Source organism: Podarcis melisellensis (assembly GCF_964234715.1).
Source record: "Podarcis melisellensis genome assembly, chromosome: Z".
Lineage (NCBI taxonomy): Eukaryota > Metazoa > Chordata > Lepidosauria > Squamata > Lacertidae > Podarcis > Podarcis melisellensis.
Window position 1 is genome coordinate 745328 of NC_138547.1, and position 22500 is coordinate 767827.

Genomic DNA, 22500 nt, shown 5'->3' on the forward strand with positions numbered 1-22500 from the left:
AAAATTAAAAAAATAAATTAAAATTAAAAATGATTAAAATTGAAATGACTCAAAAATGATTACCATGAAAATGAAAATGGACGTTGTTATCATTATTATTAAATTTTATTTTTATTTTAAATGATTAAAATGAAAATTAAAAATGGTAAATAAAACGATTAACATTGCAATTGCTCAAATGAAAACGAAATTACAGTTAACATTATGAGCGTGAAAATGAAAACGATGACCATGAAAGTCAAATTCTTAAAATGGAAATTCTTAAACTGAAATTGTTAAAATTAAAGGAATTACGGTGATCTTTTCTTCCTGGGCGCTGAGGGATTTCTCAAAATCTTCGTGCTTTTTCAGCAGCGCTTCCACGCTGTCGAGAGAATCACCCAGATCTTCGTTCAGCAGGAAGGCCTGGAAAAGGGAGAAAAATGATTTATTTTTAATAATAAAATGAAATAAAAATATTTATTATTATTATTATTATTATTATTATTATTATTATTATTATTATTAAATTTTATTTATACCCCACCCTCCCCAGCCAAGAATAAATAAATAAAATAATAATAATAATAATATTTAAATAATAATTAAATAATAATTAATAATAATTTTATTTATACCCCAGCCAATAATAATAATAATAATAATAATAATAATAATAATAATAATAATAATAATAATTTTTATTTATACTCTGCCCTCCCCAGACCGGGTCAATCCTTTAAAAAAAGTGGATTAAAACACCATTTTTAGTTTGATTTCCCCAACCGAATTGAATTTCCCTTTCCGTTCAATTCAATTCCAATTCGATTTCTAGGCTGGGGGTCACTGACCCCCGGTTTAGGGGGTTAGGGTTGGTCGGGGTGAGAGGTTGGGGGTCAGGGTTAGGGGTCAGGCATTGGGGGTTAGAGGTTTGTGTTAGGGTTAGAGATCAGGGATTAGGGTTGGGGGTTAGAGGTAGAGGTAGAGGTAAGGGTTAGGGGTCAGGCACTGGGGGTTGGGGGTTTGGGTTAAGGTTGGGGGTTAGAGGTAGAGGTAAGGGTTAGGGGTCAGGCATTGGGGGTTTGAGGTTAGATCTTAGGGTTTCGGGTTTGAGTTAGAGGTCAAGGTTAGGGGTCAGGCATTGGGGGTTAGGGGTTTGTGTTAGGGTTAGAGGTCAGGCCTTAGGGTTGCGGGTTAGAGGTCAGGCATTGGGGGTTAGGGGTTTGTGTTAGGGTTGGGGGTTAGACCTTAGGGTTGGGGGTTAGAGGTCAGGCATTGGGGGTTAGGGGTTTGTGTTAGGGTTAGAGGTAATGGTTAGGGGTCAGGTATTGGGGGTTAGGGGTTTGTGTTAGGGTTGGGGGTTAGAGGTAGAGGTAAGGGTTAGGGGTCAGGCACTGGGGGTTAGGGGTTTGAGTTAGGGTTGGGGGTTAGGCCTTAGGGTTGGGGGTTAGAGGTAGAGGTAAGGGTTAGGGGTCAGGCATTGGGGGTTAGAGGTTTGTGTTAGGGTTAGAGGTCAGGCCTTAGGGTTGGGGGTTAGAGGTAGAGGTCAGGGTTAGGGGTCAGGCAGTGGGGGTTAGAGGTTTTTGTTTGGGTTAGAGGTCAGGCCTTAGGGTTGGGGGTTAGAGGTAGAGGTCAGGGTTAGGGGTCAGGCATTGGGGGTTAGAGGTTAGACCTTAGGGTTGGGGGTTAGAGGTAGAGGTCAAGGTTAGGGGTCAGGCATTGGGGGTCAGGCCTTAGGTTTGGGGGTTAGAGATCAGGGATTAGGGGTTTGTGTTAGGGTTAGAGGTCAGGGGTTAGGGGTTTGTGTTAGGGTTAGAGGTCAGGGGTTAGGGGTTTGTGTTAGGGTTTGAGGTCAGGGGTTAGGGGTTTGTGTTAGGGTTAGAGGTCAGGGGTTAGGGGTTTGTGTTAGGGTTAGAGGTCAGGGGTTAGGGGTTTGTGTTAGGGTTAGAGGTCAGGGGTTTGTGTTAGGGTTAGAGGTCAGGGGTTTGTGTTAGGGTTAGAGGCCCGGGGTTAGGGGTTTGTGTTAGGGTTAGGGATTAGGGGTTTGTGTTAGGGTTAGGGATTAGGGGTTTGTGTTAGGGTTAGAGGTCAGGGGTTTGTGTTAGGGTGAGAGGTCAGGGGTTTGTGTTAGGGTTAGAGGTCAGGGGTTAGGGGTTTGTGTTAGGGTTAGAGGTCAGGGGTTAGGGGTTTGTGTTAGAGTTAGAGGTCAGGGGTTAGGGGTTTGTGTTAGGGTTAGAGGTCAGGGGTTAGGGGTTTGTGTTAGGGTTAGAGGTCAGGGGTTAGGGGTTTGTGTTAGGGTTAGAGGTCAGGGGTTTGTGTTAGGGTTAGAGGTCAGGGGTTTGTGTTAGGGTTAGAGGCCCGGGGTTAGGGGTTTGTGTTAGGGTTAGGGATTAGGGGTTTGTGTTAGGGTTAGAGGCCCGGGGTTAGGGGTTTGTGTTAGGGTTAGGGATTAGGGGTTTGTGTTAGGGTTAGAGGTCAGGGGTTTGTGTTAGGGTGAGAGGTCAGGGGTTTGTGTTAGGGTTAGAGGTCAGGGGTTTGTGTTAGGGTTAGAGGCCCGGGGTTAGGGGTTTGTGTTAGAGTTAGAGGTCAGGAGTTAGGGGTTTGTGTTAGGGTTAGAGGCCCGGGGTTAGGGGTTTGTGTTAGAGTTAGAGGCCCGGGGTTAGGGGTTTGTGTTAGGGTTAGAGGCCCGGGGTTAGGGGTTTGTGTTAGGGTTAGAGGTCAGGAGTTAGGGGTTTGTGTTAGGGTTAGAGGCCCGGGGTTAGGGGTTTGTGTTAGGGTTAGAGGCCCGGGGTTAGGGGTTTGTGTTAGGGTTAGAGGCCCGGGGTTAGGGGTTTGTGTTAGGGTTAGAGGTCAGGGGTTAGGGGTTTGTGTTAGGGTTAGAGGCCCGGGGTTAGGGGTTTGTGTTAGGGTTAGAGGCCCGGGGTTAGGGGTTTGTGTTAGGGTTAGAGGTCAGGGGTTAGGGGTTTGTGTTAGGGTTAGAGGTCAGGGGTTAGGGGTTTGTGTTAGGGTTAGAGGCCCGGGGTTAGGGGTTTGTGTTAGAGTTAGAGGTCAGGGGTTAGGGGTTTGTGTTAGGGTTAGAGGCCCGGGGTTAGGGGTTTGTGTTAGGGTTAGAGGCCCGGGGTTAGGGGTTTGTGTTAGGGTTAGAGGTCAGGGGTTAGGGGTTTGTGTTAGAGTTAGAGGTCAGGGGTTAGGGGTTTGTGTTAGGGTTAGAGGCCCGGGGTTAGGGGTTTGTGTTAGGGTTAGAGGCCCGGGGTTAGGGGTTTGTGTTAGGGTTAGAGGCCCGGGGTTAGGGGTTTGTGTTAGAGTTAGAGGTCAGGGGTTAGGGGTTTGTGTTAGGGTTAGAGGTCAGGGGTTAGGGGTTTGTGTTAGGGTTAGAGGCCCGGGGTTAGGGGTTTGTGTTAGAGTTAGAGATCAGGAGTTAGGGGTTTGTGTTAGGGTTAGAGGCCCGGGGTTAGGGGTTTGTGTTAGGGTTAGAGGCCCGGGGTTAGGGGTTTGTGTTAGGGTTAGAGGCCCGGGATTAGGGGTTTGTGTTAGGGTTAGAGGCCCGGGGTTAGGGGTTTGTGTTAGGGTTAGAGGTCAGGAGTTAGGGGTTTGTGTTAGGGTTAGAGGCCCGGGGTTAGGGGTTTGTGTTAGTGTTAGAGGTCAGGGGTTAGGGGTTTGTGTTAGGGTTAGAGGCCCGGGATTAGGGGTTTGTGTTAGGGTTAGAGGCCCGGGGTTAGGGGTTTGTGTTAGGGTTAGAGGTCAGGAGTTAGGGGTTTGTGTTAGGGTTAGAGGCCCGGGGTTAGGGGTTTGTGTTAGAGTTAGAGGTCAGGGGTTAGGGGTTTGTGTTAGGGTTAGAGGCCCGGGGTTAGGGGTTTGTGTTAGGGTTAGAGGCCCGGGGTTAGGGGTTTGTGTTAGGGTTAGAGGTCAGGGGTTAGGGGTTTGTGTTAGGGTTAGAGGTCAGGGGTTAGGGGTTTGTGTTAGGGTTAGAGGCCCGGGGTTAGGGGTTTGTGTTAGAGTTAGAGGTCAGGAGTTAGGGGTTTGTGTTAGGGTTAGAGGCCCGGGGTTAGGGGTTTGTGTTAGGGTTAGAGGCCCGGGGTTAGGGGTTTGTGTTAGGGTTAGAGGCCCGGGGTTAGGGGTTTGTGTTAGGGTTAGAGGCCCGGGGTTAGGGGTTTGTGTTAGGGTTAGAGGTCAGGGGTTAGGGGTTTGTGTTAGGGTTAGAGGCCCGGGGTTAGGGGTTTGTGTTAGGGTTAGGGTTAGAGGCCCGGGGTTAGGGGTTTGTGTTAGAGTTAGAGGTCAGGAGTTAGGGGTTTGTGTTAGGGTTAGAGGCCCGGGGTTAGGGGTTTGTGGTCGGATTAGAGGTCAGGGGTTTGTGTTAGGGTTAGAGGCCCGGGGTTAGGGGTTTGTGTTAGGGTTAGAGGTCTGGCCTTAGACTTGCGGGTTAGAGGTCAGGGTTAGAGGTCAGGCATTGGGGGTTAGGGGTTAGGGTTAGAGGTTAGGCCTTAGGGTTGTGGGTTAGGGTTAGAGGTCAGGTATTGGGGGTTCCGGGTTAGAGGTTAGGCCTTAGGGTTGGGGGTTAGAGGTCAGGTATTGGGGGTTAGGGGTTAGGGTTAGAGGTCAGGCATTGGGGGTTCCGGGTTAGAGGTTAGGCCTTAGGGTTGGGGGTTAGAGGTCAGGTATTGGGGGTTAGGGGTTAGGGTTAGAGGTCAGGCATTGGGGGTTCCGGGTTAGAGGTTAGACCTTAGGGTTGGGGGTTAGAGTTCAGGTATTGGGGGTTAGGGGTTAGGATTAGAGGTTAGGCCTTAGGGTTGTGGGTTAGGGTTAGAGGTCAGGCATTGGGGGTTCCGGGTTAGGGTTAGAGGTCAGGCATTGGGGGTTCCGGGTTAGAGGTCAGGCCTTAGGGTTGGGGTTAGAGGTCAGGCATTGGGGGTTCCGGGTTAGGGTTAGAGGTCAGGCATTGGGGGTTCCGGGTTAGAGGTCAGGCCTTAGGGTTGGGGTTAGAGGTCAGGCATTGGGGGTTCCGGGTTAGGGTTAGAGGTCAGGCATTGGGGGTTCCGGGTTAGAGGTCAGGCCTTAGGGTTGGGGTTAGAGGTCAGGCATTGGGGGTTCCGGGTTAGGGTTAGAGGTCAGGCATTGGGGGTTCCGGGTTAGGGTTAGAGGTCAGGCATTGGGGGTTCCGGGTTAGAGGTGAGGCCTTAGGGTTGTGGGTTAGGGTTAGAGGTCAGGCATTGGGGGTTCCGGGTTAGAGGTCAGGCCTTAGGGTTGGGGTTAGAGGTCAGGCATTGGGGGTTCCGGGTTAGGGTTAGAGGTCAGGCATTGGGGGTTCCGGGTTAGAGGTCAGGCCTTAGGGTTGGGGTTAGAGGTCAGGCATTGGGGGTTCCGGGTTAGGGTTAGAGGTCAGGCATTGGGGGTTCCGGGTTAGGGTTAGAGGTCAGGCATTGGGGGTTCCGGGTTAGAGGTGAGGCCTTAGGGTTGTGGGTTAGGGTTAGAGGTCAGGCATTGGGGGTTCCGGGTTAGAGGTGAGGCCTTAGGGTTGGGGGTTCGAGGTCAGGCATTGGGGGTTAGGGTTAGAGGTCAGGGTTAGAGGTCAGGCATTGGGGGTTAGGGTTAGAGGTTAGACTTAGAGGTCAGGCCTTCGGGTTCCGGGTTCGAGTTTGAGCTTCCTAGATCCCTAGGCTTTGGGGTTTGAATTAGAGACCCTCCTCCCGGGACCCTGGGCTTCCGGAAGCTTCCCGGCTCCGGGTTCGAGTGCTGACCTCCTGCTTGCTCATCCAGTTGTCGACTTGTTCGGTGTCCCGGTAGAAAAGTTGGAGGTCCATACATTGTTCGTATTGTTGGCGCCGGACTTCCCACAATTCCAAGAGGGCGGCCCGCTCCTCCGATAGGACGGTCAGCTGGGGGGGCGGAGACAGGGAGAGGTCAGAGGTCAGGGGGCGGGAAAACGAGATAGAACGGGTTTTTTCAGGGGGGGATGTAGAAAATGAGATTTGAAATTTGATATTTTTCCTTTTTATATTACGATATACAATTTATATTACGATGTACAATTAGACATTTCATTCATTATATTATTATAATAATATTATAATATATTATATAATATAATATATATTGTTATTATTTTCATTTTAATATTTTAAAATTTTAAAATTCTCACATTCGCATAATATCATTTTCATTTTAATATTCTCATATTCCCACATTCTCATAATATGATTTTCATTTTAATATTCTCTTATTCCCATATTCTCATATTATTTTCATTTTAATAATTCACTAATAATTTCCCAACAATTCCCTAACAATTCCCTAACAATTCCCTAATAATTATTATAATAATTATATAATAATTATAATAATTTCCCAATAATTTCCAGATAATTTTCCAATCATTTCTCAATCATTTCCCAATTATTTATCAATAATTTCCCAATAATTCCTTAATAATTTAACCCTTAATAATTTCCTAATACCTTCCCAATAATTTCCTAATAATTTAACCCTTACCTTCTCTCTGACTTCCGCAGACACGTAATGTAATTTCCTAATAATTTCTCAATAATTTCCTATTAATTCCCAAATAATTCCCTAATAATTCCCAAATAATCCCTACTAATTTCCCAATAATTTCCTAATAATGTCCTAATACCTTCTCAATAATTTCCCAATAATTCCCTAATAACTTAACCCTTACCTTCTCTCTGACTTCCGCAGAGGCGTAATGTCCGGCTGCAAGGAGAGCTTGACCCGATTCGTCGGCCGACTTGAAACTATCTTCGTGGGCGTCAATTTCTCCCTGCGGGGAAAAAAAATTTGATTTATTAAATTTAATCAAATTAATCCGGTAATAAACAGCAATGAAATAAATGGAAAATTACATTCGATAAAGGTAATGTAAATTAAAAAAGAAATTTAATTAATGTCATTTAAAAATGAACAAAAAATTAAATGTAACCAACGTCGCCTAAAAACGCTTAAAAATTAAAATGAATGTCATTTAAAAATAATAATTATTATTGAAACTATCTGCGTGAGCGTAAATTTCTCCCTACTCGGAAAAAATTTCGATTTAAATAAAATTAATCGGCTAATAAACAGCAATAAAATAAATGGATGAGCTGAAAGGGTTGTAAATGGAAGGTTATCCTGGAGAAATTTAATACGGTATTTTGAATAATGAATAAAAAATTAAATTTAAAAATTGTAAAATTAAGTTGAATAAATGTTGTTTAAAAATGGATAAAAATCCAATTCTGGAAACGTCGTTTAAAAATGGATAAAAATCCAATTCTGGAAACGTCGTTTAGAAATGGATAAGAATCAAATTTAATAAATGTCCTTTTAAAGTACATAAAAATTAAACGTAACAAACGTCATTTAAAAAGGCTTAAAAATCGAATTCAATCAATGTCATTTTAAGATGCGTAAAAATTAAATGTAACAAAGGTCATTTAGAAATGAATAAAGATCAAATTCAATAAATGTCACTTTAAAGTACATAAAAATTAAACGTAACAAACGTCATTTAAAAATGCTTAAAAATCGAATTCAATCAATGTCATTTTAAAATGCGTCAAAATTAAATGTAACAAAGGTCATTTAGAAATGAATAAAGATCAAATTTAATAAATGTCCTTTTAAAGTGCATAAAAATTAAACATAACAAACATCATTTAAAAATCCTTAAAAATCGAATTCAATCAATGTCATTTTAAAATGCGTCAAAATTAAATGTAACAAAGGTCATTTAGAAATGAATAAAGATCAAATTTAATAAATGTCCTTTTAAAGTGCATAAAAACGGAATTTAATAAACGTCATTTAAAAATTAAAAGTAACAAATGTCTTTTAAAAATGAACAAAAATCAAATTCCACAAACGTCATTTAAAAATGCATAAGTTGAATGTAACAAACGTCATTTAAAAATGCATAAAGATTTAATGTAACAAATGTCATTTAAAAAGGCATAAAAGTTAAATTCAATAAATGTCATTTAAAAATGAATAAGAATTAAGTTTAATGTCATTTAAAAAGGGATAAAAATTAAATTTAGCGTCATGTAGAAAGGCATAAAAATTAAATTTAGCGTCATTTAAAAAGGCATAAAAAATAAATTTAATGTCATGTAAAAATTAATAAAATTGGAATTGCTGACGCCGAAAGAATATTTACTGCTAAATTTAATTTTTATGCGTTTTCTAATGACATTTTAAAATTCAGTTTAAATTTTATGCCTTTTTAAATGACATTCAATTTAATTTTTTTTTAAAGAAAATTTATTAAGGTTTTTAAATACAAATGCATTAAATAACCAACTTCATTTACATAACATATTTTCATCACTTGTTTGGACTCCCTCACATCTCCTGCTCCCACTTACATCATAAATAATTTTTTTCCAAACAAATTATCATCTTGTTTAGAATCTTATATCCGTTCATTTTAATACAATCTAGCAGTTCTCCAGAAAGAAAAATATATAATCTTCTTAATCTCACTTGTCATCAAGTTCAAATCTAATTTAGTGGTGGACAGTTATTTATGATCTAGCATCCTTCTTAACATTCAACCAAGTTACAATGTTTTTGTAGATAAATCTTAAATTTCTTCCAATCTTCTTCAATTTAATTTTGATGCCTTTTGAAATGACATTGCTGCTGCCGAAAGAATATTTACCTTGTGTTCCTGATGACGGTCAAGAAGGGCTTCCGCCCCGGCGACATCGTTAGCCAGTTCGTCAGCGTTGATCAAAGCCTTCATTTCGGTTACCCAGCTGGTGAGATCGCGGAAATCGGCCAGGAATCGCTGCAGGCTTTGGGGGGGGGGGAAATATATTTATTTAATAATAATAATAATAATCAATTGAGAAATAAAAATCAATTAAGTCAATTAATAACATTAAACAAAGGAATCAATTTCATTCATTCATAATATTAACAATTCATTCATAAAAACCCATCCGATTCATTAATAAAAATAAAGAAACTAAAACAATGAAATTAATTCGATGAATCAATAAATATCCATCAGATTCATTAATAAAATTAAAGGAACTAAAGTAATAAAATTAATGCGATTAATTTATAAAAATCCATCAGATTCATTAATAAAGTTAAAGAAACGAAAGTAATATAATTAATTAATAAAAATGAATGAGATTCATTGATAAAAATAAAGAAACTAAAGCAATATAATTAATAAAAACGAATGGAATTCATTGATAAAATTAAAGAAACTAAAGCAATATAATTAATTGATAAAAACAAATGGGATTCATTCATAAAATTAAAGCAATTAAAGCAATATAATTAATAAATAAAAACGAATGGGATTCATTCATAAAATTAAAGAAACTAAAGTAACAAAAATGAATGAATTAATGAATTAAAAAAGATTTATGCCAAGTCAGAAAATGAATTTAAAAAATTAAAGAAACTAAAGTAACAAAATTATTCTGATGAATTAATAAAGATCCATCAGGCTCGTTCATAAAATTAAAGAAACTAGGGTAATATAATTAATTAATAAAAACGAATGAGATTCCTTCATAAAATGAAAGAAACTAAAGTAATAAAATTAATCCGATGAATTAATAAAAATCCATCCGATTCATTCATAAAATGAAAGAAACTCAAGTAATAAAATTAATCCAATTAATAAAAATCCGATTCATTCATAAAATGAAAGAAACTAAAGTAATATAATTAATTAATAAAAATCCATCCGGTTCATTCATAAAATTAAAGCAACTCAAGCAATCTAATTAATTAATAAAAATCCATCCGGTTCATTCATAAAATGAAAGAAACTAAAGTAATCAAATTAATCCGATGAATTAAGAAAAATCCATCCGATTCATTCATAAAATGAAAGAAACTAAAGTAATCAAATTAATCCAATGAAGAAAAATCCATCCGATTCATTCATAAAATGAAATCCAATTAAGAAAAATCCATCCGGTTCATTCATAAAATGAAAGCAACTCAAGCAATCTAATTAATTAATAAAAATCCATCCGGTTGATTCATAAAATGAAAATAACTCAAGCAATCTAATTAATTAATAAAAAACCATCCAGTTAATTCATAAAATGAAAGAAACTAAAGTAATCCAATTAATCCAATGAAGAAAAATCCATCCGATTCATTCATAAAATGAAATCCAATTAAGAAAAATCCATCCGGTTCATTCATAAAATTAAAGCAACTCAAGCAATCTAATTAATTAATAAAAATCCACCCGGTTGATTCATAAAATGAAAATAACTCAAGCAATCTAATTAATTAATAAAAATCCATCCAGTTAATTCATAAAATGAAAGAAACATAAGTAATCAAATTAATCCAATTAAGAAAAATCCATCCGATTCATTCATCAAATGAAATCCAATTAAGAAAAATCCATCCGGTTCATTCATAAAATGAAAGCAACTCAAGCAATCTAATTAATTAATAAAAATCCACCCGGTTCATTGATAAAATGAAACTCAAGCATTAAAACGGGGCGGGGTGAAAGAAACTAAAGTAATCCAATTAATCCAATTAATAAAAATCCATCCGATTTCATTCATAAGAATGAAAGAAACTAAAGTAATCCAATTAATCCAATTAATAAAAATCCATCCATCCGGTTCATTCAGAAAATGAAAGAAACTAAAGTAATCAACTTAATCCAATTAATAAAAATCCATCCGATTCATTCATCAAATGAAAGCAACTCAAGCAATCCAATTAATTAATAAAAATCCATCCGGTTCATTCATAAAATGAAAGAAACTAAAGTAATCAACTTAATCCAATTAATAAAAATCCATCTGATTCATTCATAAAATGAAAGCAACTCAAGCAATCTAATTTAATTAATAAAAATCCATCCGCTTCATTGATAAAATGAAAGAAACTCAAGCAATAAAATGGGATTCATTCATAAAATGAAATAAACTCAAGTAATAAAATTAATCCAATGAAGAAAAATCCATCCATCCGGTTCATTCATCAAATGAAAGAAACTAAAGTAATCAACTTAATCCAATTAATAAAAATCCATCAGGTTCATTCATAAAATGAAAGCAACTCAAGCAATCTAATGAATCAATAAAAATCCATCCGGTTCATTCATAAAATGAAAGAAACTAAAGTAATCAACTTAATCCAATGAATAAAAATCCATCCGATTCATTCATCAAATGAAAGCAACTCAAGCAATCTAATGAATCAATAAAAATCCATCCGGTTCATTCATAAAATGAAAGAAACTAAAGTAATCAACTTAATCCAATGACTAAAAATCCATCTGATTCATTCATAAAATGAAAGAAACTCAAGTAATATAATTAATTAATAAAAATCCATCCGCTTCATTGATAAAATGAAAGAAACTCAAGCAATAAAATGGGATTCATTCATAAAATGAAATAAACTCAAGTAATAAAATTAATCCAATTAATAAAAATCCATCCATCCGGTTCATTCATCAAATGAAAGAAACTAAAGTAATCAACTTAATCCAATTAATAAAAATCCATCCGATTCATTCATAAAATGAAAGCAACTCAAGCAATCTAATGAATTAATAAAAATCCATCCGCTTCATTGATAAAATGAAAGAAACTCAAGGAATAAAATGGGGCGGGGTGAAATAAACTAAAGTAATCAAATCAATCCAATTAATAAAAATCCATCCGATTCATTCATAAAATGAAAGCAACTCAAGCCATCTAATTAATTAATAAAAATCTGTCCGGTTAATTCATAAAATGAAAGAAACTAAAGTAATCCAATTAATCCAATGAAGAAAAATCCACCCGATTTCATTCATAAGAATGAAAGAAACTAAAGTAATCCAATTAATCCAATGAATAAAAATCCATCCGATTCATCCATAAAATGAAATCCAATGAATAAAAATCCATCCGATTCATTCATCAAATGAAATCCAATTAAGAAAAATCCATCCGATTCATTCATCAAATGAAATCCAATTAAGAAAAATCCATCCGGTTCATTCATTAAATGAAAGCAACTCAAGCCATCTAATGAATTAAGAAAAATCCACCCGCTTCATTGATAAAATGAAAGAAACTCAAGCAATAAAATGGGGCGGGGTTGAAAGTGGGCGGCCCCCTCACCGGTAGGAGTCGTTCAGGTGGGCGTGTCTCTCGGCGGCCCGGGTTCGAATCTGCTCCCAATTGGCCACCAGCTCCTCCCGCTTGACGTGGATCTGGGGGGCGTTGGGGGGGTGGGACTCCTGGAGGCGGTCGGCTTCGGCCCCCAGAGCCCTGACCTGGAGCCGGGTGCAAATATCAAAAATTAATCTGATGAAAATAGGAATAAAAATGGAAATGTCGATAAAGAGGACGGAAATTGAATTGAAATTTCGTTGCATCCGTTTTTATAACGTAAGAATATAGTAAGAAGAACATAAGAATAAATAAGAATCAATATAAATACGATATAAGAATCAATATAAATAGAATATACTAGTGAGAATACAAATAGCAAAATAATAAAAATCAAGAATATCTAATATGAAAATGGAATATGGAAATACGAATACGCATAAAAAGAAAAAGACAAATAAAAAGGACGGACGTTGAAATTAAATTTCTTTGCATCGGTTTTTATAGAATATATAATACTATTTAAGAAAGCGGGGCCTATTTTAAGCCCCGCCCTCTTCCCCAATTGGTCCAACCGAGCCCCAGCCCCGCCCACCATCCTGTTCTGCATTGACTACATCCTATTTGAGCCCCACCCTCGTCCCCCGATTGGTCCAATCAAGCGCCAGCCCCGCCCACCTTCCTGCTCTACATTGACTACATCCTATTTGAGCCCCGCCCTCATCCCCAATTGGTCCAATCGAGTGCTGGCCCTGCCCACCTTCCTGCTCTACACGGACTACATCCTATTTGAGCCCCGCCCTCGTCCCCCCGATTGGTCCAACCGAGCGCCAGCCCCACCCACCTTCCTGCTCTACATTGACCACATCCTACTTGAGCCCTGCCCTCGTCCCCCAATTGGTCCAATCGAGTGCCGGCCCCGCCCACCTTCCTGCATTACATGGACGACTTCCTGTTTAAGCCCCACCCTCTTCCCCCCGATTGGTCCAACCGAGCGCCAGCCCCGCCCACCTTCCTGCTCTACATTGACTACATCCTATTTGAGCCCCGCCCTCGTCCCCCCGATTGGTCCAATCAAGCGCCGGCCCCGCCCACCTTCCGGCTGTACATGGACAACTTCCTGTTTTAGGCCCGCCCTCATCCCCCCAATTGGTCCAATCGAGTGCTGGCCCCGCCCACCTTCCTGCTCTACATGGACTACATCCTATTTGAGCCCCGCCCTCATCCCCCCAATTGGGCCAATCGAGCGCCAGCCCCGCCCACCTTCCTGCTCTACATGGACCACATCCTATTTAAGCCCTGCCCTCATCCCCCCAATTGGTCAAATAAGAGTGCTGGCCCCGCCCACCTTCCTGCTCTACATGGACTACATCCTGTGCTAAGCCCCGCCCTCGTCCCCGATTGGGCCAATCGAGTGCCGGCCCCGCCCACCTTTCTGTGCTACATAGACGACATCCTGTGCTAAGCCCCGCCCTCGTCCCCGATTGGGCCGAGCGCCAGCCCCGCCCACCTTCCTGCTCTGCATTGACTACATCCTATTTGAGCCTCGCCCTCATCCCCCCAATTGGTCCAACCGAGCGCCAGCCCGGCCCACCTTCCTGCTCTACATGGACTACATCCTATTTGAGCCCCGCCCTCGTCCCCCCGATTGGGCCAATCAAGTGCTGGCCCCGCCCACCTTCCTGCTGTACATGGACAACTTCCTGTTTAAGCCCCGCCCTCGTCCCCAATTGGTCCAATCGTACGCCGGCCCCGCCCACCTTCCTGCTATACATTGACCACGTCCTATTTGAGCCCCGCCCTCACCCCCCTGATTGGTCCAATCGAGTGCCGGCCCCGCCCACCTTCCTGCATTACATGGACGACTTCCTGTTTAAGCCCCACCCTCTTCCCCGATTGGGCCAATCGAGCGCCAGTCCCGCCCACCTTGTCCTCCAGGGCGGCTAGATCCCTCTCCAGCCCCTCGTGTTTGCGCAGGAGAGCCTGTACGCTGGCCAGATCCCGTCCGAAATCGTCGGACGCCATGAGTTGCTCCTTCTCCTTGATCCAGCTGATGGTTTCGTCGACGTCTCTGCGGGAATCGAAGAAAAAAATCATAATTATAATGTGAAAGGAAAGGGAATAGGTTGAAAGGTAAAAGAAAATTCAAAATTAAAATGAAATTGAATTCAAAATTAAATTCAATTCAATTAAATGAATTGAAACTAAATGCATTTAAATGAAATTAAATGAAAAAAGGGAAAGAAAATGGAACGAAAGAAAATGGAATAGGATCAAAGGAAAGAAATGAAGTTGAAAATTAAATGAAATGAAATGAAAAAAGGAAAATAATATGTAACGAAATAGAATTAAATGAATTTAAACTAAATGCCTTTGAATGAAATTAAATGAAAAAAGGGAAAGAAAATGGAACGAAAGAAAATGGAATAGGATCAAAGGAAAGAAATGAAGTTGAAAATTAAATGAAATTAAATGAAAAAAGGAAAATAATATGTAACGAAATAGAATAAAATTAAATTAAATGAATGTAAACTAAATGACTTTGAATGAAATTAAATGAAAAAAGGGAAAGAAAATGGAATGAAAGAAAATGGAATAGGATCAAAGGAAAGAAATGAAGTTGAAAATTAAATGAAATTAAATGAAAAAAGGAAAATAATATGTAATGAAATAGAATAAAATAAAATAAAATGAATTTAAAGTAAATGCATTTAAATGAAATTACATGAAAAAGGAAAAGAAAATGGAATGAAAGAAAATGGAATAGGATCAAAGGAAAGAAATGGAATTGAAATGAAGTTGAAAATTAAATGAAATTAAAGGAAAAAAGGAAAATAATATGTAACAAAATAGAATAAAATTAAATTAAATGAATTTAAACTAAATACCTTTGAATGAAATTAAATGAAAAAAGGGAAATAAAATGGAATGAAAGAAAATGGATTAGGATCAAAGGAAAGAAATGAAGTTGAAAATTAAATGAAATTAAATGAAAAAAGAAAATAATATGTAACGAAATAGAATAAAATTAAATTAATGTAAACTAAATGCATTTAAATGAAATTAAATGAAAAAAGGGAAAGAAAATGGAATGAAAGAAAATGGAATCGGATCAAAGGAAAGAAATGAAATTGAAATGAAGTTGAAAATTAAATGAAATTAAATGAAAAAAGGAAAATAATATGTAACAAAATAGAATAAAATAAAATAAAATTAATTTAAACTAAATGCATTTAAATGAAATGAAATTAAAAAAGGAAAATAAAATGGAATGAAAGAAAATGGAATAGGATCAAAGGAAAGAAATGGAATTGAAATGAAGTTGAAAATTAAAGGAAATTAAAGGAAAAAAGGAAAATAATATGTAACAAAATAGAATAAAATTAAATTAAATGAATTTAAACTAAATGAATTTAAATGAAATTAAATTTAAAAAGGAAAAGAAAATGGAATGAAAGAAAATGGAATAGGATCAAAGGAAAGAAATGAAATTGAAAATTAAATGAAATTAAATGAAAAAAGGAAAATAATATGTAATGAAATAGAATAAAATAGAATAAAAACTAATTATTATGAAATGAAAGAAAAGGGAATAGGAGAAAAGGGAAAGAATGAAATTAAAATTAAATTCAAGATGAAATGAAATGAATTGAATTTAAATTAAATGAAGTGAAATTAAATTAAGTTAAAAAAGGAAAATAATATGTAATGAAACGGAAGAGAATCGAATAAATAATAATAATAATAATAATAATATTAGGAAGGAAAATGGAATAGCATAAAAGGAAATGAATTAAATTGAAATGAAATTCAACATTAAAATTTTGAATTCAAAATTAAAATGAAATTGAATTCAAAATGAAATGAAATGAAATTGAATGAAATGAAATGAATTTAAATGACATGAAATGAATTTAAATGAAATTAAAGTAAATTAAATGAATTTAAATTAAAGAAGGAAAATAATATGTAATGAAATGAAATGGAATAGAATAGAATAGAATAAAAAATAATAATTATAATATGAAAGAAAATGGAATAGGAGAAAAGGAAATAAATTGAAATGAAAGTCAAAACTAAAATGAAATTGAATTCAAAATTAAATTAGATTAAATTAAATTATTTTAAATGAAATGAATTTAAATGAAATTAAATGAATTTAAATTTAGTTTAATTTAAAAAGGAAAAGAATATGTAACTAAATAGAATATAAAACAAAATGCAATAAATGGAAATAAAATAAAATAAAATAAATTGAAATAAAATAAAATAAATTGAAATAAAATAAAATAAAATAAAATCAAGTGAAACGAAATGAAACAAATGAAAATCAAATGAAATGAAAAGAAACCCCGTGAAATAAAATGAAATGAATTGAAATAAAATAATATAAAATGAATTGCAATAAAATCAAGCAATAAATTAAAATAAAATATAATAAAATAAAATGAATAAATGAATTGAAATAAAAAAATAAATAAATTGAAATTAAATTAAATTAAAAAAGGAAAAGAATATGTAATGAAATAGAATATAAAATAAAATGCAATAAATTGAAATAAAATAAGATAAAATGAATTGAAATAAAATAAAATAAAATGAATTGAAATAAAATAAAATAAAATAAAATGAATGGAAATAAAATAAATTGAACTGGAAAAAAATGAATGGAAATAAAATAAATGGAATTGAAATAAAATAAAATGGATTGAAATAAAATGCAACAAATTGAAATAAAATGCAATAAAATGAATTAAATTAAAATGAAATAAAATGGAGGAAAAACTGGTCACCTGTTGAAGCGCTGGACTTCGGCCGCCCCAAAAAGTTTCCCCTGTCTCTGGAGAGCCAATCCCTTCAGGCGCTGCCAGGAAGCGTTGACCTCTTCCTGTTTGGAGCGGATCACTTCCTCTTCCGGGTGTTGCTCCTGGAGAAAAGGGAAGTGACAGGGTGAGATGGGAACCGTTCTAAAATCCATTCAGGAAATCCATTTATTTTTGCAAAATACTCTTTTTGCAAATTGATGGGTCGTTTAGCTGGATCGGTTTCCCGGTAAAACGGGTTCGTTTTCCTTCCTTCCTTCCTTCCTTCCTTCCTTCCTTCCTTCCTTCCTTCCTTCCTTCCCTGCTCCTCTGCTTGTGTTCTTCCTTCCTTCCTTCTTCCTTCCTTCTTTACCTGGACCAGCTTCCCGGCAAACTGGTTCACTTCCTTCCTTCCTCCCTCCCTTTCCTTCCTTCCCTCCCTCCCTCCTTCCTCTCACCTGGACCAGCTTCCCGGCAAACTATTTCACTTCCTTCCTCCCTCCTTCCTCCCTCCCTCCCCTTCCTTTCTTCCTCCCTCCCTCCCTCCCTTTCCTTCCTGCCTCCCTCCCTCCCTCCCTCCTTCCTCCCTCCCTCCTTCCTTCCTCCCTCCCTCCTTCCCTCCCTCCTTCCTTCCTTCCTTCCCTCCTCCCTCCCTCCCTCCCTTTCCTTCCTTCCTCCCTCCCTTCCTTCCTTCCTTCCTTCCTCTCACCTGGACCAGCTTCTCAGCAAACTGGTTCACTTCCTTCCTTCCTCCCTCCCTCCTTCCTCCCTTGCTTCCTTTCACCTGGACCAGCTTCCCGGCAAACTGGTTCCCTTCCTTCCTTCCTTCCTTTGTCCCTCTTTCTTGTCCCTCTTCCTTCCTTCCTTCCTTCCTTCCCTTTTCTTCCTTCCTTCCTTCCTTCCTCCTTCCTCCCTTCCTTCCTCTCACCTGGACCAGCTTCCCGGCAAACTGGTTCCCTTCCTTCCTTCCTTCCTTTGTCCCTCTTTCTTGTCCCTCTTCCTTCCTTCCTTCCTTCCTTCCTTCCCTTTTCTTCCTTCCTTCCTTCCTTCCCTCCTTCCTTCCTCCTTCCTCCCTTCCTTCCTCTCACCTGCACCAGCTTCCCGGCAAACTGGTTCCCTTCCTTCCTTCCTTCCTTTGTCCCTCTTTCTTGTCCCCCTTCCTTCCTTCCTTCCTTCCTTCCTTCCTTCCTTCCTTCCCTCCTTCCTCCTTCCTCCCTTCCTTCCTCTCACCTGCACCAGCTTCCCGGCAAACTGGTTCCCTCCCTCCCTCCCTCCCTCCCTCCCTCCCTCCCTTCCTTCCTTCCTTCCTTCCTTCCTTCCTTCCTTCCTTTGTCCCTCTTTCTTGTCCCCCTTCCTTCCTTCCTTCCTTCCCTTTTCTTCCTTCCTTCCTTCCTTCCTTCCTTCCCTCCTTCCTTCCTTCCTCCTTCCTTCCTCCCTCCCTTCCTTCCTCCATTCCTTCCTCTCACCTGCACCAGCTTCCTGGCAAACTGGTTCCCTTCCTTCCTTCCTACCTTTGTCCCTCTTTCTTGTCCCTCTTCCTTCCTTCCTTCCTTCCTTCCTTCCTTCCTTCCTTCCTTCCTTCCTTCCTTCCTTCCTTCCTTCCCTTTTCTTCCTTCCTTCCTTCCCTCCCTCCTTCCTCCTTCCTCCCTTCCTTCCTCTCACCTGCACCAGCTTCCCGGCAAACTGGTTCACTTTCTTCCTTCCTCCTTCCCTTTCCTTCCTTCCTCCCTATTCCCCTCCCTCCTTCTTTCCTTCCTTCCATCCTTCCATTTCCTCCCTCCTTCCTTTGTCCCTCTTTCTTTCTTGTCCCCCTTCCTTCCTTCCTTCCTTCCTTCCCTCCCTTCCTTTCTCCCTCCCTCCCTCCTTCCTTCCTCCCTCCTTCCTTCCTCCTCCCTCCCTCCTTCTTTCCTTCCCTCCTTCTTTCCTTCCCTCCTTCCCTCCCTCCCTCCCTCCCTCCTCCCTTCCTCTCACCTGCACCAGATTCCTGACAAACTGGTTCACTTCCTTCCTCCCTCCCTCCCTCCTTCCCTTCCTCTCTCCCTCCTCCCTCCCTCCCTCCTTCCTCCTTCCCTTCCTCTCTCCCTCCCTCCTTCCTCCCTCCCTCCTTCCTCCTTCCCCTCTCCCTCCTTCCTCCCTCCCTCCCTCCCTCCTTCCCTCCCTCCCTTCCCCCCTTTCCTTCCTTCCTTCCTTCCTTCCTCTCACCTGCACCAGCTTCCCGGCAAACTGGTTCCCTTCCTTCCTTCCTTCCTTCCTTCGTCCCTCTTTCTTGTCCCCCTTCCTTCCTTCCTTCCTTCCTTCCCTTTTCTTCCTTCCTTCCTCTCACCTGCACCAGCTTCCCGGCAAACTGGTTCCCTTCCTTCCTTCCTTCCTTCCTTCCTTCCTTCCTTCCTTCCTTCCTTCCTTCCTTCCTTCCTTTGTCCCTCTTTCTTGTCCCCCTTCCTTCCTTCCTTCCTTCCTTCCTTCCTTCCTTCCCTTTTCTTCCTTCCTTCCTTCCTTCCCTCCTTCCTCCCTTCCTTCCTCTCACCTGCACCAGCTTCCCGGCAAACTGGTTCACTTCCTTCCTTCCTTCCTTTGTCCCTCTTTCTTGTCCCTCTTCCTTCCTTCCTTCCTTCCTTCCTTCCTTCCTTCCTTCCTTCCTTTCCTTCCTTCCCTCCTTCCTTCCTTCCTTCCTTCCTCCTTCCTCCCTTCCTTCCTCTCACCTGCACCAGCTTCCCGGCAAACTGGTTCCCTTCCTTCCTTCCTTCCTTCGTCCCCCTTCCTTCCTTCCCTTTTCTTCCTTCCCTCCTTCCTTCCTTCCTTCCTTCCTCCCTTCCTTCCTCTCACCTGCACCAGCTTCCCGGCAAACTGGTTCACTTCCTTCCTTCCTTCCTTCCTCCCTTCCCTTTTCTTTCTTCCTTCCTTCCTTCCTTCCTTCCTTCCTTCCTTCCTTCCCTCCTTTCCTTCCTCTCACCTGCACCAGCTTCCCGGCAAACTGGTTCACTTCCTTCCTTCCTTCCTTCCTCCCCTCCTTCCTTCCTTCCTTCCTCCCCTCCTTCCTTCCTTCCTCCCTCCCTTCCTCCCCCTTCCTCCCTCCCTCCTCCCTCCCTCCTCCCTTCCTCTCACCTGGACCAGCTTCCTGGCAAACTGGTTCCCTTCCTTCTTTCCTACCTTTGTCCCTCTTTCTTGTCCCTCTTCCTTCCTCCCTTCCTTCCCTTTTCTTCCTTCCTTCCTTCCCTCCCTCCCTCCTTCCTCCCTTCCTTCCTCTCACCTGGACCAGCTTCCTGGCAAACTGATTCCCTCCCTCCCTCCCTTCCTCCCTTCCTTCCTTCCTTCCTTCCTTCCTTCCTTCCTTCCTTCCTTTTTCTTCCTTCCTTCCCTCCCTCCTTCCTTCCTTCCTCCTTCCCTCCCTCCTTCCTTTCTCTCACCTGCACCAGCTTCCTGGCAAACTGATTCCCTTCCTTCCTTCCTTCCTTCCTTCCTTTGTCCTCTTTCTTGTCCCCCTTCCTTCCTTCCTTCCTTCCTTCCTTCCTTCCTTCCTTCCCTTTTCTTCCTTCCTTCCCTCCCTTCTTCCTTCCTCCTTCCTCCCCCTCACCTGCACCAGCTTCCCGGCAAACTGGTTCCCTCCCTCCCTCCCTTCCTTCCTTCCTTTGTCCCTCTTTCTTGTCCCCCTTCCTTCCTTCCTTCCTTCCCTTTTCTTCCCTCCTTCCTTCCTTCCTTCCTCCTTCCTCCCTTCCTTCCTCTCACCTGCACCAGCTTCCCGGCAAACTGGTTCCCTTCCTTCCTTCCTTCCTTCCTTCCTTCCTTCCTTCCTTCCTTCCTTCCTTCCTTTGTCCCTCTTTCTTGTCCCTCTTCCTTCCTTCCTTCCTTCCTTCCTTCCTTCCTTCCTTCCTTCCTTCCCCTTTCTTCCCTCCCTCCTTCCTTCCTTCCTTCCTTCCTTCCTTCCTTCCTTCCTTCCTCCTTCCTCCCTTCCTTCCTCTCACCTGCACCAGCTTCCCAGCAAACTGGTTCCCTTCCTTCCTTCCTTCCTTCCTTCCTTCCTTCCTTCCTTCCTTCCTTCCCTTTTCTTCCTTCCCTCCTTCCTTCCTTCCTTCCTCCTTCCTCCCTTCCTTCCTCTCACCTGCACCAGCTTCCCGGCAAACTGGTTCACTTCCTTCCTTCCTTCCTTCCTTTGTCCCTCTTTCTTGTCCCCCTTCCTTCCTTCCTTCCTTCCTTCCTTCCTTCCTTCCCTCCCTCCCTCCCTCCCTCCTTCCTTCCTTCCTTCCTTCCTTCTTCCTCCCTTCCTTCCTCTCACCTGCACCAGCTTCCCGGCAAACTGGTTCCCTTCCTTCCTTCCTTCCTTCCTTGGCACCTTCCTTCCTTCCTTCCTTCCTTCCTTCCTTCCTTCCTTCCTTCCTTCCTTCCCTTTTCTTCCTTCCTTCCTTCCCTCCTTCCTCCTTCCTTCCTCCCTTCCTTCCTCTCACCTGCACCAGCTTCCCGGCAAACTGGTTCCCTTCCTTCCTTTGTCCCTCTTTCTTGTCCCCCTTCCTTCCTTCCTTCCTTCCTTCCTTCCTTCCTTCCTTCCTTCCTTCCTTCCTTCCTTCCTTCCTTCCCTTTTCTTCCTTCCTTCCTTCCTTCCTTCCTTCCCTCCCTCCTTCCTCCCTTCCTTCCTCTCACCTGCACCAGCTTCCCGGCAAACTGGTTCACTTCGTTGACTCTTTCCTTTGTCCCTCTTTCTTGTCCCCCTTCCTTCCTTCCTTCCTTCCCTCCCTCCTTCCTCCCTTCCTTCCTCTCACCTGCACCAGCTTCCCGGCAAACTGGTTCCCTCCCTCCCTCCCTTCCTTCCTTCCTTCCTTCCTTCCTTCCTTCCTTCCTTCCTTTGTCCCTCTTTCTTGTCCCCCTTCCTTCCTTCCTTCCCTTTTCTTCCTTCCTTCCTTCCCTTCTTCCTTCCTTCCTTCCTCCTTCCTCCCTTCCTTCCTCTCACCTGCACCAGCTTCCCGGCAAACTGGTTCCCTTCCTTCCTTCCTTCCTTCCTTTGTCCCTCTTTCTTGTCCCTCTTCCTTCCTTCCTTCCTTCCTTCCCTTTTCTTCCTTCCTTCCTTCCCTCCTTCCTTCCCTCCTTCCTCCCTTCCTTCCTCTCACCTTCACCAGCTTCCCGGCAAACTGGTTCACTTCCTTCCTTCCTTCCTTTGTCCCTCTTTCTTGTCCCTCTTCCTTCCTTCCTTCCTTCCTTCCCTTTTATTCCTTCCTTCCCTCCTTCCTCCCTTCCTTCCTCTCACCTGCACCAGCTTCCTGGCAAACTGATTCCCTTCCTTCCTTCCTTCCTTCCTTCCTTCCTTTGTCCCTCTTTCTTGTCCCCCTTCCTTCCTTCCTTCCTTCCTTCCTTCCTTCCCTTTTCTTCCTTCCTTCCCTCCCTTCTTCCTTCCTCCTTCCTCCCCCTCACCTGCACCAGCTTCCCGGCAAACTGGTTCCCTCCCTCCCTCCCTTCCTTCCTTCCTTTGTCCCTCTTTCTTGTCCCCCTTCCTTCCTTCCTTCCTTCCCTTTTCTTCCCTCCTTCCTTCCTTCCTTCCTCCTTCCTCCCTTCCTTCCTCTCACCTGCACCAGCTTCCCGGCAAACTGGTTCCCTTCCTTCCTTCCTTCCTTCCTTCCTTCCTTCCTTCCTTCCTT

At 41.3% G+C, this 22500-nt stretch overlaps 1 protein-coding gene across 1 annotated transcript in view; it reads right to left on the reverse strand.

Moving 5' to 3' along the window:
* Positions 1 to 22500, reverse strand: part of SPTAN1 (spectrin alpha, non-erythrocytic 1) — a 228594-nt gene that overhangs the window by 171304 nt on the left and 34790 nt on the right. The window contains exons 6-12 of the mRNA XM_081898017.1: positions 16871 to 17004; positions 14004 to 14148; positions 12087 to 12241; positions 8636 to 8771; positions 6653 to 6754; positions 5715 to 5852; positions 295 to 405 (exon numbers count right to left, since the gene is read on the reverse strand). Coding sequence (XP_081754143.1) covers positions 295 to 405; positions 5715 to 5852; positions 6653 to 6754; positions 8636 to 8771; positions 12087 to 12241; positions 14004 to 14148; positions 16871 to 17004 — 921 coding nt within the window. The remainder of the gene's footprint in view (positions 1 to 294; positions 406 to 5714; positions 5853 to 6652; positions 6755 to 8635; positions 8772 to 12086; positions 12242 to 14003; positions 14149 to 16870; positions 17005 to 22500) is intronic.